At 45.6% G+C, this 20,204-nt stretch overlaps 1 protein-coding gene across 13 annotated transcripts in view; it reads left to right on the top strand.

Moving 5' to 3' along the window:
• The window catches only part of PYROXD2 (pyridine nucleotide-disulphide oxidoreductase domain 2), a 48,180-nt gene extending 28,596 nt beyond the window's left edge, over window positions 1-19,584 (top strand). For 2 of the 13 annotated variants that reach the window (XM_042238929.1, XM_042238923.1), the window contains 2 exons: window positions 4,058-4,143; window positions 19,411-19,584. In XM_042238929.1, the coding sequence (XP_042094863.1) occupies window positions 4,058-4,124 (67 nt within the window). In that variant the 3' untranslated portion in view covers window positions 4,125-4,143; window positions 19,411-19,584. Of the gene's footprint in view, window positions 1-4,057; window positions 10,903-19,410 lie in introns of those variants that run through there. The other 11 variants (XM_042238928.1, XM_042238921.1, XM_042238927.1 and 8 more) reach the window with 8 other exon arrangements.
• The last annotated feature ends 620 nt before the right edge of the window (window positions 19,585-20,204 follow it).

Raw genomic sequence — 20,204 nt, 5'->3', positions numbered from 1 at the left:
ATATTTTAAAAATCATGCTTTAGAAGTAACTTTTTTAGTCACATTGAAAAAATGCGACTTCCCTGGTGATTTAGTGGCTAAGGCTCTGTGCCTCTAGTGCAGGGGCCTAGGTTAAATCCCTGGTCAGGTAACTAGATCCCGCCTACTGCAACTAATACCCAGCACAGCCAAACAAATAGAAATAATTTCTTAAAAGAGTAAGATACAGTGGAATCCCAATTTTTTCATATTATAAAGATATAAAGATAGACATCTTTCTGTCACTCTCTAATATATAGGAAAGTGAAAGTTTTAGTTGCTGAGTTGTATCCGACTCTTTGTTCACTGTAGCCCACCAGGCTACTCTGTCCATGGAATTCTCCAGGCAAGAATACCCACTGGAGTGGGTAGCCAATCCCTTCTCCAAGGGGTCTTCCCCACCCAGGGATCAAACCAGAGTCTCCTGCATTGCAGGCAGATTCTTTACCATCTAAGCCACCATATATTTATCTATGAGATATATGTATATGGGCAATGTATGAATGGTATGTATATCATACATACACATATAGATAGAGAGATAGAGAAAGAGAGAGAGAGAGATGGAGAAGAACAGAAGCAGACAAAGGGGAAAGACCTGAGACACTCATATGTCAGCAATAGCCTGAAGTCTTTCTGGCCACATGGTGACCGCTTAGAAAGTGTTCTTTTCTACTTACATGTGACCTATCTTCAGTTCAGTTCAGTTCAGTCGCTCAGTAGTGTTCGACTCTTTGTGACCCCATGGACTGCAGCACACCAGGCCTCCCTGTCCATCACCAACTCCCGGAGTCTACCCAAACTCATGTCCATTGAGTCAGTGATGCCATCCAACCATCTCATCCTCTGTCGTCCCCTTCTCCTCCTGCCCTCAATCTTTCCCAGCATCAGGGTCTTATCAAATGAGTCAGTTCTTTGCATCAGATGGCCAAAGTATTGGACTTTCAGCTTCAACATCAGTCCTTCCAATGAACACCCAGGACTGATCTCATTTAGAATGGACTGGTTGGATCTCCTTGCAGTCCAAGCGACTCTCAGGAGTCTTCTCTAACACCACAGTTCAAAAGTATCAGTTCTTTGGCGCTCAGCTTTCTTTATAGTACAACTCTCACATCCATACCTGACTACTGGAAAAACCATAGCCTTGACTAGATGGACCTTCGTTGACAAAGTAATGTCTCTGCTTTTTAATATGTTGTCTAGGTTGGTCATAACTTTCCTTCCAAGGAGTAAGCGTCTTTTAATTTCATGGCTACAGTCACCATCTATAGTGATTTTGGAGCCCCTGAAATTAAAGTCAGCCACTGTTTCCACTGTTTCCCCATCTATTTGCCATGAAGTGATGAGGCTAGATGCCATGATCTTAGTGTTCTGAATGTTGAGGTTTAAGCAAACTTTTTCATTCTCCTCTTTCACTTTCATCAAGAGGCTCTTTGGTTCTTCTTCACTTTCTGCCATAAGGGTAGTGTCATCTTCATATCTGAGATTATTGATGTTTCTCCCGGCAATCTTGATTCCAGCTTGTGGTTCCTCCAGCCCAGCGTTTCTCATGATGTACTCTGCATATAGTTAAATAAGCAGGGCAACAATGTACAGCCTTGATGTACTCCTTTCTCAATTGGAGACCAGTCTGTTGTTCCATGTCCAGTTCTAACTGTTGCTTCCTGACCTGCATACAGGTTTCTCAAGAGGCAGATCAGGTGGTCTGGTATTCCCAGCTCTTACAAAATTTTCCACAGTTTATTGTGATCCACATAGTTAAAGGTTTTGGCATAGTCAATAAGGCAGAAATAGATGTTTTTCTGGAACTCTCTTACTTTTTTGATGATCCAGTGGATGTTGGGAATTTGATCTCTGGTTCCAGATCAGATAGTGAGCAAGTGACATTTACTTGGTAGCTTGCTATGTAGAAATAACGAGTCTCCAAAATAATGAGTCTCTTAAGAAAAAGTAATAAAGAGGGTTGTCAATAGTGAAAAAGCATTAGAACCAGACCTACACTTCCTCCACTGGGCCTTTGCTTCTGCCTGATCTCTCAGGAGCTCTGGAGGAAGTACAGGTCTGGCTCAAAGGCGGGCATGCATAAAGGGGCTGACAATGCCTTCCTCACAGAGGGGATGTGAAGATTCTGTATATAAACACAGCCCATAGAAACACACCCACCCTACAACCCAACAGTGACACTCCCAAGTATATATCAGACAAAAGTGCTTACAAGCATTCACCAAAAGACATAATACACTGCTCATAGCAGCACTATTTGTGATACCTCCAAACTGGTGGCAACTCAGTGCCCATCAACATATAAGCAAGTTATAGCATATTCATACAAGGGAGTCCTGTTCAGCAATGAGCATGAACAACTAGAACCGCATGCCGCAGCGCTAAAGCGCTAACAACTGGTCCTCTGTGTGCCGCAGGGCTAAGCCTGGAGTCTGCCATCACTGAGGTCATTTCTCAGAAACGCCTCTGAGCTTCAGTTTCTTTTGACTAATGGGGATAATGATCTTTTCCCTGGTGCAAGGCACGCAGCAGAGACTAGATTTCTTCCTGCCTTGCAAAATGACATGTTACTGCACTCAGAGCCAGAAGGTTCAGACAGCCTGAGAGGCACTCTGGAACGTTCTGGGCCCACAAGAGGAATGCAATCAAAGCCACTACATGAAGAAATGGAATAGGAGAACTTCTAGTGTCAGGGTTGAAAATCGCTCAGACAGAGGGCCCCCCAGCCAGGAGCTTCCATCCTGGGACAGCAGTGCGCACGCACACACACACACACACACACACACACACCAGCAGCGCGCACGCACACACACACACACACACACACCCCTCAACAATAAAGCACCAACTCACACACACAGATCAATTTATCAGGGCAAGAGAGAAAGAAGTAGGCAGGGCAGTTTGCCAAAGATGGAGTCTGTGTGTGGGCTGTTGAGCTGTATTTCGGGTCCAATGAATCAATCTGCCTTGAAAGAGCTCTTCCAAGTCCATGACTGTAATCAGAGCTACCTTCCTCAGGGTCTGTTTGTTACTCTCAAGGTCAGGTGACAAATACAGATCTTCAGAGTCACATACAATCACTCTTCACCTGCCTCTGGAAAAACACTGCAATATCTGGAGAATCAGCTAAGAACTAGTCTGACTGCAGGTGGTTCAGAAATAGGGTTGGGTTTACCTCTAATTTCTCTCCTTAATGGATCTCCAAGCCTCACTTCAATGTTGCCTCTACCATGCCTCCCCTAAAACCAAGATCTCCATTAATTCACTATTTGTTGAGTCTTACTGGAGCAGGGATACCTGGGCACCAGACCAAAAAAGAATCAGGTAATAATAATGGCTGCTGTTTATTGAGACCTGATTCAGTGCCAGCCAAGGCACCAGCCATGCCTTTCACATGTGTTACTTTGTTTAAATTCACAACAAACCAAGAAGCCAATTACCCTGAGTGTCTGTTTTCACGGGTGAGAAATAGCCCAATGAGGTTAAATAGCTTGCTGAAGGTCATAAAGCTCAGAGTTGACACAGTTGAGATTAGCAGTGAGGTCTTTCAGACACCAAAACTCACTTTCAAAGCAAGAAGCTACACTCTGGATCCAACTAGTAGATAACCGGTTGTGTTATCATCAAGTCCCATTCATTACTGGCCTTCTGCGGTGAGGGGTTCTACATGAACGTGAAGTCCCTCGTCTCACAGCATCCACAGGATCGTTGGGGGAGGCAGAGAACACATATGTCAGGATTAACATCTCCAGGGCCAGATGAACCTTTACAGAGCATACTTGTGGAACCTGAGGGAGGGACGAACTGCCTGGGAATGCATAGGGTCACAGAGTATTTCTTCCAGCTGAGGCTTCCAGAGCTAGAGCAAGATCACTCCAGACTTGCTGGGTGTAAAGGATGAAGAGGGCTTTCTAGTTCCTCCAGGGCACCACGCAGCAAAGGCAGGGAGTTAGCAATGGGCAGAGAGCTCAGGATAATTTTGAATGTGCTTTTAAATTGGTGTGTGTACTAAAACATATGGCTTTCCTGACAGCTCAGCGGCAAAGAATCTGCTTGCAGGAGATACAAGAGACGCAAGTTCAATCCCTGGATTGGGATAATCACCTGGAATCGGAAATGGTAACCATTCCTGTTTTCTTGCCTGGGAAATCCCATGAACAGAGGGAGCCTGGTGGGCTACAGTCCATGGGGTCACAAAAAGTTGGACACAACTGAGCAACTGAGAACACACACACACATACACACAAGGATGGGAAATAGGCAGGACAAAAGGCTCAAACCTGACTGAAGGCTGGCTTCGTTCTACAGCCAACATAGGGTTTTTCCGAGAAGACACTGGGGATTGTATATGAGTTGGAACGTCACCAGTCCCTTCATTTGTTTAAGGGACCGCATTCACCGTGTTGGCAGACCTCTGAGGCTGCCTTTTCTTGGCTTCTTCAAAGGCATCCAACTGAAATGGAAGTGAGTTAGGAATAGGACAGTGTCTCTAGAAGGTTAGAACCAGATCTTCAGACCACTACCCCCGCTGTCTGCTCAGAGCAGGAGCTCAATGTGGGGGTGTACACAGGAGGCCAGCAGGGATCCTTCTGGTCTCTATGGAAGAGACCTGTCACCAGCAGCCTCAATGCCAATGCTTCCTGCTCACCCCTGCCACAAGAAAAGGGAGAGACCCTGGCCAGGGGACCTTTATTTGGGAAGCTTTAATGGGAATCCCCTACTTTGTAGAGATGTTTGTAAAACCTGGTAAGTAGTGGGCCCATAAGCCCTTTATTCCAGGAGCAGCCCAGATGCACCAATCGTTGAGCACCTGTTTTGGGATGGTGCAACCAACTTGCATTTCATCAAGGATGGAGGTGGGTGAGAACCCAGGGGCTGGGTTTGTCCTAGAAAAGGTGGAGAGTCATCTGCACACTGTCTAAACTGGAGCAGCCTGTATTTGGAGTTGGGAAGTTTAATAATAGTAAACAAACTTCCTTGGAAAGGGGTGGCCTAAAGGGGAACCATTTATTGGGAGAAAAAAAAATCAACACCACTAACCCTCCTCAGTCTATAATGAGAAAACCTCTCTCCTGTATAAACCACCTCCTAACATGAGTCACCCCAAGACCCAGCTCCCAAGCCTCAGCCCAGGAAGCAGGGCACAGAGAAGCAGTTAGGTATAAATTACAGGAGCCCTTCAAGGCAGGAAGCAAGGTGAGTTATAGTGGTAGAGTAAATTAATTTCACATAAGTGGGATTAGCAGCTAAATAAATAGCAGTCCCACCACTAGCCCTGTCTGGAATGCTGAATATCTGTCCCCTGACAGGGGGACAGAAAAACCTTGTAGCTGAGCAGGCACCAGGTCACAACACAGTCGCCTACCCGCACTTAAGGACACGTCCTCCAGAAATGTAGGGCAGAAAAATATTTGTATTTGAAAAGACATTCCAAACTGAGAAGAGATGTATGTTGGAGGGGGGAGCAGCCACCTTTTATGGTGGCCACGATGCCCCAGGAGCCAAGGAAGCCCTAAGTGCAACCGAGACAGTGGGGGAGGAGCTGCCCAGGGCTTGGGGTGAAGCGAGCGTAGGCAGCGAGTTATAAGGACGGCCCCCTCAGCAGCTTTCATGCCAGGCTGAGTATGTGTTGGTTTTATTTTTATATTGTCAACCTCTTGTTTGTTTGGGCTTTTTGAGTCTTCTGCTTCTTTTACAGTTTGAGAGCAATCTCTGCTCAAGCGAGTGGAACACTGGGTCCTTTGTGACCCCAGGGTTTGACGTACATTGGGCCAAGAAAGTAGATTCCTCATCTACAAAGTCAGGTCAATCGCACTTCATAGAGCTGCTGTGAGGATGAAAGTAGATTAAGTCAGAAGCAAAAAGCCCCTTATCTGAGCTCTGCCATGCCGAAGGTGAGACATCAATAAATAGCAGCTCTCTCCCCGCTCCCCGCTTCCCATAAAACCGGGGATCTGTACTGGACACTCTCCAAGGAGGCTAAGTATCAAAATCTTCCTAAGGTGGCAAGAATTACCCTTGCTTTGGGTGATTCTCGGTCACACCTGCAGGGAAGCTTCACAAGGCTGCGGACCTCCCTCTGCATTTGTCGAGAGCCTCGAGCTAAGTCACGGTGGGTCTGCAGCCCGAGGCTACGGAGGGGTGGCAGCAAGAGCAGCGTCACTCTGTGTCCCTTAACCAGGGGCCCTAAACTTTTTTGACTATACCCCCATGGGCAACTCCAAAGAACGCCCAGTTCATGCCTATTTGTTCCATGCCTCCCTTGCATAATTAGGGCAATGAGCTTCTAGGGAGGGCAGTGAGAATCACAGAGGAGCCCACTGAATTTGCTGCACTGAACTGGCTGAACCTGGGACACTGGGCTCGCTTCCCATCTGTGTTAAAGGAGAAGGGGCCTGACGGACACTGGGCTTCACATTGTGAGTGCTCTCCAGTCTCAAAAATAACCCTACTTCATTTTATTACACTAACCTCAACTGTGAGATGCAAGTTACTAGAGTAGCATAAAACCACAGGCAAGCAAGCCACTGAGCCAGTGTCCCTACGTGAGCGTGAGACCAGTGGTGCCAGGCTGCCCAGATTTTCCCAATTTTAGCAATGGAAGTTCCACATCCTGGCAACTCTCTCAGTCCTGGGCAGACTGGAATGGATGGTCAACTCTACAATCCAAGCAAACCATAAGGGACTGTACCTCCATCTCTTCAAGCAATTGGGATCTGTATGGGATTACTTCCTTAATTACATTCATTAATGATGAACAATTTATAGGACCCAAATACTCACCACAGGAAAAACCCAGAGTCTCTTATCAGACTAAAATGGATGATGAGGGCATAAAACCAATAGCAATTTATAAATAAAATGTATGAATAACAGCTATTGGAAACCACAACAACTCAAAACAAATGCCAAGCAACTAACTAAAAAGTCTCCTTCCAAAATCTGGAGGAATCCTGCCTGTATATAGCATGGAAAAACAAATTTGAATCCTTGGTGAACCCTGTGGACACTAATTTTGGCTTATGAATACCAAATTTTTTAGAATTCCTGGTAAGTAGCCTTTAACTGTACCTGAGAAGCCACATATGTGAGTCACCTGCAGAAGTTAGGAGAAAGACTGGCATTCCTGGGTCATTCATAGTCGTCAAAACAACACTTAGTTCCCACCAGTGTCAAGGCTGACACCTTCAAAGGCAATGCATTAGCTCATTAAGTGGTAGCTCAGCTGGCAAAGAATCTGCCTGCAATGCAGGAGACCCCAGTTCGATTCCTGGGTTGGGAAGTTGCCCTGGAGAAAGGATAAGCTACCCACTCCAGTATTCTTGCCTGGAGAATCCCCATGGACAGAGGAGCCTGGAGGGCTACAGTCCATGGGATCGCAAAGAATCATACACGACCGAGGGACTAAGCATAGCACAAGCCCCAGAGAAGTTGAACGACCTTTCCAAAGCTATAATTGTCATAAAGATACCAAAAAGATTTTGAGTGTTATAAGAGGTGTATTAGGAAGCAGAGTTGTAGGAATGTTAGATACTCAACCTGTCTTATTTATTTAATAACTCATTCCAGGTATACCTAAAGAGTGAAAGAGGATGGATACAGTTGGTCCCTAAAAAAGAAATGTCATGGTTCTAAACCCCAGTCTCCTTATTGGTGCTGCAGGGAAAAGTCAATTCATGTTGAAACTGTTTCTTTGACTTACTTTTTATGGCTTTTGTTATATTGTTGGTGTTCTATTGTTCAGTTGCTCAGTTATGTCTGACTCTGTGACCCTGTGGACTGCAGCACACCGGGCTTCCCTATCCTTCACTATCTCTGGGAGTTTGCTCAAACTCATGTCCACTGAGTCAACAATGCCATCCAACCATCTCATCCTGTCACCCCCTTCTCCTTCTGCCCAGTCTTTCCCAACATCAGGGTCTTTTCCAATGAATCAACTCTTCATATCAGGTAGCTGAAGTATTGGAACTTCAGCTCCAGCATCAGACCTTCCAATGAATATTCAGTGTTGATTACCTTTAGGATTGACTGGTTTGATCTCCTTACTGTCCAAGGGACTCTCAAGAGTCTTCTCCAGCACCACAGTTCAAAAGCATCAGTTCTTTGGCACTCAGCCTTCTTTACGTCCGTATATAACTACTGAAGAAACCATACCTTTGACAATACAACCTTTGTCAGCACAGAATGGCCTGCCTCAGAGAATCTTGCCCCTCTGCCTGACTGTTAATCTAAAGTGCCTTTGTTCAGGACCCTGTCCACCTGTAGCTGACAGGAAGAAGTTAAAACATCCTCTGCCTTAGACTGACCTTTCGAGGAGACATATGCAAGACGAATGGCCTTTTTACATCGTTTCCTCACCTCCCCCCATCTCTGATCTATAAAAGAACCTGGCACCCAGACCCTGATCATATGGTTATTTTGAGACATTAGACTGCCATTGGTCGTATTCTTTGCACCAGCGCCTCGTCCCTCGGTGTCCTGCGGTGAGCAGAGCGAGCTTGGACTCAGTAACATTGGGATACAGGGTCTGTGCAGACATAAACAGGTTAAGATGCGGTCATTAGGGTGGGTCCTGATGCATTTTGACAGATGTCCTTACAGCACGAGAGACTGAGAGGCACACTCTGGAGAACGTCCTGTGAAGACATGGGCAGAGGGAAGACAGCCGCGTGAAGACAGAGGCAGAGCTCGGAGGTGCGCTGCCATAAGCCAGGGGACAGCTGGGGCTTCCAGGAGCAGGAGGCAAGGAAGCATCCTCCCCTAGAAGCTTCGCACCTGGATTTCCAACTTCCAGAATAGTGAGACGAGAAATTCCTGTTTTTGTTGGCTTGTGGTACTTAACTTTCGGCTGCTCCAGGAAACAAATGGCTTCCCAGGTGGTTCAGTGGAAAAGAATCTGCCTACAATGCAAGAGACAAGGGTTCCATCCCTGAGTCAGGAAGATCCTCTGGAGAAGGAAATGGCAACCCACTCCAGTATTCTTGCCTGGGAAATCCCATGAACAGAGGAGCCTGGTGAGCTATAGTTCATGGGGTCTCAAAAGAGTAGGACCTGATTTAGCAAATAAACAGCATGAGCAGGAAGAAGCCTCTAGCAGCTCACAGCCCCAGAGGCTGAATGCCTTGCAAACACAGGGGGAGTGGCAGCTCCTCACCAGTGTCTTCACCGTGACTTTCCCGTTTCTGTGATAGCAGCATCCAAGCGCTTTAGAGCCTCCCTCCCCCGTGGCGGGGGGCGGTGCGGGGGACACACAGCCCAGGCATGGAGAGGGTGGATGATGTCTGGGCACCGGGAGGTTGGGGGGACCTGGCAGGCACCCTCTCTTCCTCCCTGGGGGTGCCGTTCTTGGTCGGGTGCCTCTAGCAGGACCACTTGACATTTTCTTTTCCACACACCATTTGGCAAGGGCATGGGATTTGATGAGCCGTCCTGCCCTTTGCTGTTTTTTTCTAGGACAAAAGCAAATTGCTCATCAGATTATCAGGGGAGGGGCTACGTCTGTAGAAAATGAGAAGATTACACATTATTTCAATTTCAGGTTTAACATTTTGTAAAGCACCATGCAGGACTTGATCGGGTTACAAAATATTCTGTCATCTGTCTGACCATGAACTTCCACCCAAAGGAGGGAGGAGGCTTCCCCATTGCAACAATGGTACTAGCCAGTGTGAGGTCAGTGGTTATAGATGCTCACCAGATGTAGAGGATGACTCTAATTTTACACAATAAATGTGCTTGTGAATCTATCTGTATATGAAAATACCTAGAAAGGAAAACACCAAAGTGTTCTCTCTCCAGGGTAGAATTATAAATGTTTTTATTTCACTTTTATCACTTTTCTAATATTGCTGCAATAAACTAGGAGGAATGATGTAGTAAAACTAACAAAAGGAAAACCACCCATGGTTACAGCTCTTGAGCACAAATATTGTAATTATTTTGATGCCTGATGGACAGATGAAAACAGGAGAGAGCTGTAATAATGTATGAAACTACATAATCTGTAACATTAACCCTTTCTTACTCTATAAAAGAATAAAGAGGGCTTTTTCCAGGGAAACACTTTTCCTCCTAGTTGTAAACACATTTCCCAAGTTTAAAAATTTGTGGTTTCACTTGAAGTCATCACAAGCATCTTCCCGTGCTTCTTCATTCTTAATAATCATGATATTTAACAGGTGCATAACACTCATTAAGTACGTAATCCTTCATTTACGCAGTCTCTACAGCTGAACATTCTAATTTTAGGTTTGGAATTTTAAACTTACGAATTTTGTGTTTCACTTCTATCAGAAATTCAGAGCACCAGACGATTTACAGGTTGTATTATCCCCTTTATAATCCCATTGGTTTATTCTTCTTGATGAGCAGTAATTGATGAGCAGTAATTTATAGCTCTCTTTCTGGCTCGTATGTGTGTGTGTGTTTGTATCTCATCAAAGCGTTATCCACTTTTCTTTAAATTACAACTTTTTAAATGTCCCCAGCATTTTGTGTCCCCAGATGCAAGCTGATTTGCTCTCCTTCATGGGATGGCAACTTGCCTTCTCCTGAACCTGAGAGAAGGCCTGCAGAAATCAGTTTAGAGCAGAGATTCTCCTGACATGTCTGCTCCATGAAGTTGGATGCACCTGGTCCAAGGGAGGAGGGTCTTCGCTGCTCTGCCATTGCCTTGGGCTCCCGCCAACACTCACGAGCTGAAAATCAGCCGAGCTGCTGCTTTAGCTGTTTGACAGGAGTTTGGACTTGAGACTGTTTTGCTCCATGCCAGCCAGGTGGCATTCAGGCCACTATTTTTCTCTGTGCTACTAGTCTTGTTGGAATGACAGTGATTGTGAGTGTCAATTGATACTGAATAAAAGGATACTGTTTCTGCCACCGGGTCTTCACTTTCCTGAAACACCAGGGCTATTTGTGAGTCCTGCCCTCCCTTCCCCCGCGTGACTCCCCTCACTTTCTGCCAGGAGCCAGATACGTCACAGTGTCACTCTCATCCTCTGCCTGTGGTTAGACCACCAAATGGCCGCTGCGTTCTTTCTGGCAAAGCCTGGGCACGGCACTGCTTGGCAAGACACCTGAGGAAGAAAGCCATGTGATCCTTGGACTCAGTGATGCTTCGTGTCTTTTTCAGTGATGGCATTCTGTGAACCTCTATCCAAATCTTTCCACTTTCCGCTTTTTAATTTAAAATCTGGATTGTGTAGGATTTCAAACAGAATATAAGAAGTCTCTGCAGTGACGCAAGTCGTGATCCTGCTGCAGGGAGTGGGACTTCCCCAGACCACACAGTGAGGGGCAGAAGCAGCCTGGAAGCTGAAGGGAGAGGCTCCGTGAATGGTACACAGACAGTAAACCCAGACCAGCTGAAAACAGGGACGTTTCCTCAATGGTACTCAGCTAAGGATTTTCCCCAATCCTTGGCGAGGAGTGACTGGAAATTAACGTCAGAATCCCACAGTATCGCTGTATAGTTCACAATACGTAATTAGGCTTAAGTTTACTTTTCAGTGAGCAGTCTGTGATTCTCATTTCAGAGTGAAGTTTCAGATGGTCTCAACCAATTCCTTTGCTCTCTTTAGAAGTTCTACAGTAAAAATGCTATTGGATGTCATTATAATTATAAACCTGTAATAGAGGTTCCCCTAGTGATGTCCAAGGGAGAAGGCAATGGCACCCCACTCCGGTAATCTTGCCTGGAAAATCCCATGGACAGGGGAGCCTGGTGGGCTGCAGTCCATGGGGTCGCTGCAAGTCGGACGCGACTGAGTGCCTTCACTTTCACTTTTCACTTTCATGCATTGGAGAAGGAAATGGCAACCCACTCCAGTGTTCTTGCCTGGAGAATCCCAGGGACGGGGGAGCCTGGTGGGCTGCCGTCTATGGGGTCGCACAGAGTCAAACACAACTGAAGTGACTTAGCAGCAGCAGCAGCAGCAGCAGCTGTGATGTCCAAACAAGATTCTAACTCCCAGAGTGAGACCACCAGGTTAACAGAACCCTTATCAGAATTCTGCCTTCACAATGCTTAGTTTCTACCGGAGATACTGCCTGTCACAGCAGTGTCAGAGGGCTTATCCATGCAGGCGGGCCCTCACTTCACAAGCATGTACTGAGCACTTCTGATGGGGCAGGTACTGCCCTGGGTGTTAGGGATACAGCCAAAAATAAAACAGTCCATAACCTCAGGAAGCCTCTGGGAATTAAGTAAGCAATAAAGACATGAGTGGGAATAGGATTTTAAGAAGGGATCTGGAATACTCGCTAAGGGACAAGGATTTGGAAATCAATGAGAAAATAGTAAAAAAAAAAAAAAAAAATGTCTGATGTTAGACCAAGCCCATCTTGTGACAGACCAGGTCCCTAGAATCTGTATGGAACATTTAAGATGAGATGAGAGGCTGCTTTCTGTCTCATGCTCTGAGGGCATGCATAGCACAAGCAGTGAGATTTTGAAGGGTTTGGACAGCTTTGAACCTCAAGATGTCAGGTGGCAAGCATCCTGTAGTGTGTGCAGATGGTTTGAAGTGGGGCGTGCGAGCGAGGGGAGGGATTCACGTCCCCCTGGAGTAGGGAGCGATGAAGCTATTAGGGAGCGATGACTGAAATGCTGATCTTGGAGCGCAGCTGCAGGAAGCCTGGCCAGCGAGATCCAGGCAGGCGATGGGAAAGGGAGCATTTTATTGGGTTCCAGCCTTGCCCGATGCCAAGGGGAGGAAGGGAGGATGAGAGGCAAGGAAGGGAGTCTGCAGGCAACCCAGCTTTGTTAATGCTCAACCTCAAGAAGTTTAATTGCCATGAAGGCTTTAGCACTTGGGTTCTCAACAAAGGACAGAGAGCTTAAATCAGAGCTTCTAAAATGACTGTTGGAATTTGTAAGTCTGCCTGCAGGCCATTTGGCCTTGGGATATGTGATGGAGTCTAGCGAAACCTCACCTATCTGCAGCACTTGACCTTGAGAAGAATCTGACGGTCTAGATGACTGCGCTCCAGGCTCCCACCCTCCACTCCTCAAAACCTCCCCTCAGTTATTGCGGTTTCTAGCTGCATTTCCTGCTCTGTCCACTTATCCGAGTGGCCTGGCTTCTCTTGATAATAATGAAAATTATAGAAATGCCTCTTTGTATCTGTGTATAGCTCACAGCTTACAAATTCTGACCGTTTTTACTTCATTTGCTAGAACGACATGTAGACTGAAACAGAGTACATGGTATATCTCCCCATTTTACAGCTGAGCAAACTGAGGCTCAGAGAGCAGATGGGTATTTTCTCAGAGTATCATAGCTGGTAAGTGGTGTTAGATGTCCAATTCAAGCTGTTTGAGGATAAAGACCACTGCATTATGACTGAGTGGTCTTTATAAGACAGTTGTGTCTACACTGTTGACTGTGAGCAGCTGATTGGTCTTCAGCCTTAGCTCCGGATGTTAAGTTTTCGAATGAGGACTAATTCCTGAGAGAAGAAACACTCCCTCCCAGCAGCCAGGTTTGGAGGATAGAAGGAGATGGTGGTAATGATGGTGGCCGCCCCAGTGGCAAGAGTAAGACTCAGTGGGCAGGGCCCTGCCCCAGCCCTAATCCAGTTTGGAGTGGCCAGGATCGTAGTCCCCCACACCTGGAAATTTTGGCATAGTAGTTTATTTGTTGTTTGGGCACTCAGCATCCATCTGACTTCATTTGCTGACAGCACATAGAGAGCTAAATGTTTATCTGTGCCCTGCCCCTACACTGGTACCGTATTGGGGCTCTTCTCAGTCCTGGCTTAGGACACACAAATGGTGCTGATACAACCAGTCAGGCTGTATCCTGGGACTTTGACAGTTCCTCAAAGTGAGACAGAAATTGTTAGAGCAAATTTATCCCCAAGGCAGTGCCCCAAGGCAGCTATTAATTAGTTTCTCCTGCACAGACCCCAGACAGACTCTAGTTCATGTCCCTTTCAAAGTCCTGTTCTTGGACATGTCACTGGATTCTGAAAGCCACCTGGTGCCCCTCTAAAAAATTCCCTTGGATGTCAGTTTCTGTCACTTGCAACCAGAGACCACCTCTACCTCCCTTCCCTTCCCCACATCCTTCTTCTCCTCTGTCTCCTTCTTAGGGGAAGCAGAAAGGCATAAAGGAAAGAGCCATAGAATCTAAGTAAAAATCTGAGTTTGAATCTAATCTCTGCCAAGGCCTAGATTTAACATCAAATTAACAGTGATTTACACGCACCTGGGACACTTTAAGTGGTGCTTTTATCAATAGATCATGAGACATCAGGTCAATTAAAAACAGTTTCTAAGTTAAGTAAGACTAAGGAAATAATTCATAAAGCTGAGGGGAGAACTGTTTATCCTGGGACAAGGCGCGGAACCGGAGCAAGACCCACAGGCCTCTCTCCATCTGTGAGGGGAGCTTTGTCCTAGATACTGTGGGAAAGAGGACAGGCTTGAAATATCCTCTACAAAGAAGAGTAAATATGCCGGGGAACCAGGGCACCAAGCGACACAACCGTCCCTTTCACTTGGGATAAAGAGGGCACAGAGCCGGGGATGGCGCCAGTGAGAGTCGGAAATTGTGGCGACGTCAGGCTGGCACCGGCTCAGAAGGCATGTCGGGGACCTGGACGACCCTTTCCTGTTGTGCCTGGTCTCCTGTTTCACGCCACATGTGGCAAGGTGGGGTGGGGAGGGGGTGTCATCGGGGCTGCGTGCATTACCCAGAGGAACATATGGGTCCCCAGGCTGTAATTAGGCTTCAGGAAGTCAACAGACAGCTCAAACATCAGGGTCTGACTCAAGACTTTGAGATGTGGAGTGAAGTCCAGGGCTACTGTGCTTCAGTCCCTCCCATTTCAGTTGCCGTGAGCCGTTTCTGTTCTGTACTCATCACTCTGAGTCTCTTTCTGTCCAACTTAAAAACAGCATTTTTAGGTGTTTGTTTTTAATTTGGTTCCACACAGCTTCCACCAGCCCTGGAGGCTGAAGCATTTCCTGCAGGAACGGCAGAAGTCCCTCTGGGCTGCCCACCGGCCCCTCCTTTGTTCGGAGCCAGAATTCAGTTCCCTCAAGTGATGTGTGTGCCTGTAGCATGACTGTGCCCAAGTAATCGCTCCAGGGTGGGCCCCACCTGGGCGCCACCCATGGGCGCCCATGGGCCTCCTGGGGGTTCCTATCAGATGAGGGCTATGGGAACTAGGCCCTGGGCGTGGCCCATCTAGAGTTGAGTCTCTAACCTAGAACTTTCGAAGCCTCTGTCTGTGAGCCCTCAGAGAGTTGAGCCTGCAGTTGGACAGAGCAGGAAAGAAGAGGTCTCTTTCGGTGACCTCCCTGCAGGGGCGTCAGCTCCAGGATGCTGATCCCCAAGGGCACATTACTTCCCTTCTCCCTCCTTTTTCTCATCACCTCCAGGGATGAGGGTTGGAGAATCCCACTGCTGTGGACTAATGTCTGCCTAGAGAGAGGCTGTGCTCTCTCAGGTGAGGATCTACTTGGTAGCTCCCTTCAGGTGTCTGACTGAGGTGGACTTCTGTAGGGTCTCAAGGCATGTTTTCACTGTGATTAATTTATGTTACTCTCTGGGGTGGAGGTGGGGGGAGAGGGGCAGGGGTGGGCAGGTTCCACCCAGCTCCCCAGCTGCATGAGTTTGAATCTCTATCCCGACATTTGCTAACTGCATGGACAGGTGACTCAGTGATCTCTGAGTGATGCTTCCTCATCCCTAAATGGAGATACCAGTGCTTAGAGAACGGTGGTGATTAAATAAGATAAAGTGGGAAGCATTTGGCACAGTCCCTGCCATATAGTAAGGGTCTATAAATGTTAGTCCCCTTTCTGTGGCTGGTTGATGGTAGTGATGGCCACCATCTGTTCCCTGGGGTCAAGACAGGTCAGTATGAAAAAACACCCTGCCTGATTAGAGGTCTGCATGAGCATTGGAGTGGCAGCCTCCTGCAGGTATTTATCATCTTTGGGCTGCTTCTGCTGCTGTGCTGTGTTTAATCATGTCCAACTCTTAGAGACCCCAAGGACTGCAGCCTGCCAGGCTCCTCTGTCCATAGATTTTTTTCCAGACAAGAATAGTGGGCTGGGTTGACATTTCTTCCTCCAGGCAATCTTTCCGGCCCAGGAATTGAGCCCACATCTCCTGCGTCTCCTGCATGGCAGGCGGATTCCTTACTGCTGAGCCGTCGGGGAAGTCCACCATCTTCAGGCTAGATAATATTTAAAGTCTCTTTGGTTTTTAATGGTCCACGACTAACGGCATTCAAGGCACAGCCATGCCACCCAGAGTCCAAGTTACTTAGGGTGGTCATGGGAGAAGGAAGATGGGTATTAAAATTTTTTTGTCTGGGTTTTTCACCCAGGAAACTGAAAATTGGTTAGTCTGGTCTAAAGTCCTGCCCACTGCAAACATGTTGGCCACTATGGCCCAAACAAGCAAACAACCTGAAACCTTAGAAAACAATAGATGGAAAGAAAAGTGGAGGAAGGATTAACAGAAAATTCAGGTTCCTTTGGGAGGAGAGAAGGCAATTCCACTGGGGTGAGTAATATTCTTGGTAATATTCTATTTTTTAAGCTGGCTATTAAGTACTTGGGTGTGTAGTATGTGAATATTTTGGGGATATTCACAAAGTTGTGCAACCATCACCACGATCAATTTTAGAAAATTTCCATTACCCCCAGAAGAAACCCCATAACTATTTCTCTCTAAGCCTCCCAGCTCTAAACAACAAGTAATCTACTTTCTCTCTGTAGGAATTTACCTATTCTGAACTTTTCATATAAGTGTGGTCATACAGTGTGATATTTCACGGTTGGCTTCTTTCTCTTAGCATGTTTTCAAAGAGCATCCTTTTGGTAGCATGTATCAGTACTTCACTCCTTTCTAGTGCTGAATAATATTCCATTATGTGGACAGACCACATTTTATTCATCCATTTATCAATTGATAGACATTTGGGTTGTTTCCACTGTCTGGCTGTTATGAGTAATACCACTATGAATATTCATGTACAAGTATTTGTGTCCACATGTATTTTTACGTCTCTTAGGCGTATACCTAGGAATGGAATTGCTGTTATATGATAAGTCAGTGTTTAACGTTTTGAAAAACTGCCAAACTGCTTCTCAAAGTAATCATACTGTTTTACGTTCCCAGTACATACAGCAACATATAAAAGGCTGGGTTTCTTCACATCCGTGCCAACACTTGTTATTGTCTTTTTTAATACAGCCATCCTAGTCAGGATAGAGTGGTATTTCATTGTGTTTTTTATTTGCATTTCCCTCATGGGCGGTGATATTGATCATCTTTTCATGTGTTTAGTGGCTGTGTGTATATTTTTTTTGGAGAAAGGCCTGTTCAGATCCTTTGTACATTTATTTGTCTTTTTATTATTGAGCTCTATGTGTTCTTTATATATTCTAGATACAAGACCCTTATCAAATACAATTTGCAAAATTTTTTCCTCCTATTTTGTGGGAGAAAATTTTTTTCTTTTCCATTTCTTGATCAAGACTTTGGTCTTTTTTTTTAAACGTATTTATTTATGTATTTGGATATGCTGAGTCTTAGTTGAGGCGCACAGGATTGTCAGCCTTCACTGTGGCATGAGGGATCTTTTTTCTTTTTTAAGTTGTGGCATATGGGACCTAGTTCCCTGACCAGGGGTTGAACCTGGGCACCCTGCATTGGAACCTTGGAGTCTTAGCCACTGGACTACCAGGGAAATCCCAAGACTTAGGTCTTGAAACACGAAAATTTTTAGTTTTGATGGCGTCAAGTTTATCCACTTTTTTCTTTTGTGTCTGTGTGTTTTTGATGTCACAGTTAAGAAACCATTGCGTGACCCAAGGTCATAAAGATTTTCCTGTGTTTTTCCTGAGAGTTTTATAGTTCTAGTTTTTATATTCAGGTATTTGATCCATTTTTTTACTAAATTATTTGCATATGGTATGAGATAAAGATCCAACCTCATTCATTTGCATATGGATACAATGTATTTATGACCTAATCTCAGAAGTGACTTCCATTATTTCTGCCATATTCTATAAACCACACAGGCCAGTCCTCTTACAATATGGAGAGACTACACATCCCCCTCTAGCCATGAAGACTATGAGGCACAGGACATAATCTTGGAAGCTGGTTACCATATCACAGACTTTCAATATTCATAACTTAGAGAAATCCCTTGATATTACCTTTACTGAATAACAAAAACGAGGTTACAGGATACTCCCTCAGCTATAAATGATAGCTAACCTCTTCCTTTATTATTGATTTACTTTCTTGTGTATCCTGGTAATATTACCATTTGTCATTTCTCGGTCAACTATTTGGTTCCAGTCAATATTCCTAACCATTATTTCTAGTCCCCACCTATTACTAGTTGCTACAAGCAAGGGATTTTTAAAATGGACTTTTAAAGTAATTAATCTTATTTTTGGCTGTGCTGGGTCTGCATTGCTGCATGCAGGTTGCTCTAGTTGTAAAGAGGAGCTACTCTCTGATTGTGTTGCATGGGCTTCTCACTGTGGGGAATTCTCTTATTCAGAGCACAGACTTCAGGAGTGGTGGCACCCAGGCTTAGCTGCCCTGTGGCATGCGGAAACTTCCAAGACCAGGGATCAAACCCATGTCCCCTGCTTTAGCAGGCAGATTCTTATCCACTGTACCACCCGGAATGTTTTTTATACCCATTAATTGAGAAAGGAAATGAAGAAGGAGTTAAATGACTTGTCCAAGATCGCCCACCCAGCCAGGAAGTGGTAGTCAAGTTCTAAAACCTTGACTTATGAGGCTTCAGATTCCTTCCTTCCACCCTCCCCAAATGCTGCCCCAAAGTGTCCTCTGAGGGCATATCGGGTCTGCCTCTGCCTGCTTCTCTGCTCCCTCCATGCCACTTCAACCTGCTCATTCTTAAAATCAGCATCCTCCAAATGCTCAGACGTAGATGCTGAGGTGTCCTCAGCATTAGTTTGCATCAGATCAAGTGCAAGTTCTGGAAAGTGGGTGCGGTGTTGGTGCCGGGTCCCAGGGGGCCTGCTCAGTTCAGCTGCCATTCTTGTTGCCATAGCAGATTTCCGAGGTGTGTGCCAAAGTACAAACAGAATCCAAGTACATTTTTATTTGCATTTTATAGTTTATTTTGAATAGCCGAGCTCCTTAATAGTTATCCAAAGTGTATTATTTTCCTTTAAAAGCACACTTTAAAATGTTTCACAGCATCAAATACAGTTTTATTACATCTTAGAATCAAAGTGTTTTCTAAAACTAATGTCTGATTTTATGACTCAAGACTATGGGAAAATAAGCTGAGTTACACAGTCAAAAATTACATTACTGGATACTTCTATGTGTAGTGGGTATGATATGCTCCCCGCTTTCTTTCTCATTTCAGGGGAGTCAGAGATGAGCCAATGGACATACCGACTACAGGACTACTTTTGATTCCCAAAGATACTGAAAGCCATTTTCAAGCATTAAATTCTTTGTACCTTTTTGAAAAGATGAGACATCGCAATCTGGATCTTTTTCACTATAAGTATTTGCCAATAAAAAACAAACAAAAACAGCTCATGTTTCTCTCCTTTAAAACACACACAGCAAACCACACAGGCAGGGATTCTCATTGTGCTCTAGTCCTTCCCAGCTCACCTCCTAACCCCTGGGGATTTTGTGTTTCCAGGGAGGGGCAGCATATTGGAGAGCTAATTCACTCAACAAACTTCAGAAAAAAAACAAAAGTGGATTTTTTTAATAGCCATGAAATGGCTCATTCATTTTGCTGTATTCAGTTGCTTCATGGCCCTCAGGTGACTCTCAAGCCCCTCCAGGTCACAAAAACAAGCTTGTCGTTTCCGAGGGATGCCTGCAGCTGCAGAGGGCATTCTGAACGAAGGCACCCCTTGTTGTCATTGTTGTTGTTCAGTCGCTCAGTTGTGTCCAGCTTTTTGTGACCCCATGGACTGCAGCACGCCAGGCTTCCCTGTCCTTCACCATCTCCTAGAGTTTGCTCAGACTCATGTTCATTGAGTTGGTGATGCCATCCAACCATTTCATCCTCTGCTGCCCCCTTTACAAGAGATCCTCGAAGAGGCTGGAAGGCAGCAGCTTGCTGAGATTACTGCAGAGCCTCCCAGCTGGCCTTCCTTTCTCCCAGTCTCCCTAACTCTGCCCAGATTCCACTTTACA

The sequence above is a fragment of the Ovis aries genome, chromosome 22, assembly GCF_016772045.2.
Source record: "Ovis aries strain OAR_USU_Benz2616 breed Rambouillet chromosome 22, ARS-UI_Ramb_v3.0, whole genome shotgun sequence".
Lineage (NCBI taxonomy): Eukaryota > Metazoa > Chordata > Mammalia > Artiodactyla > Bovidae > Ovis > Ovis aries.
This window is presented reverse-complemented; position numbering and strand designations above follow the sequence as displayed.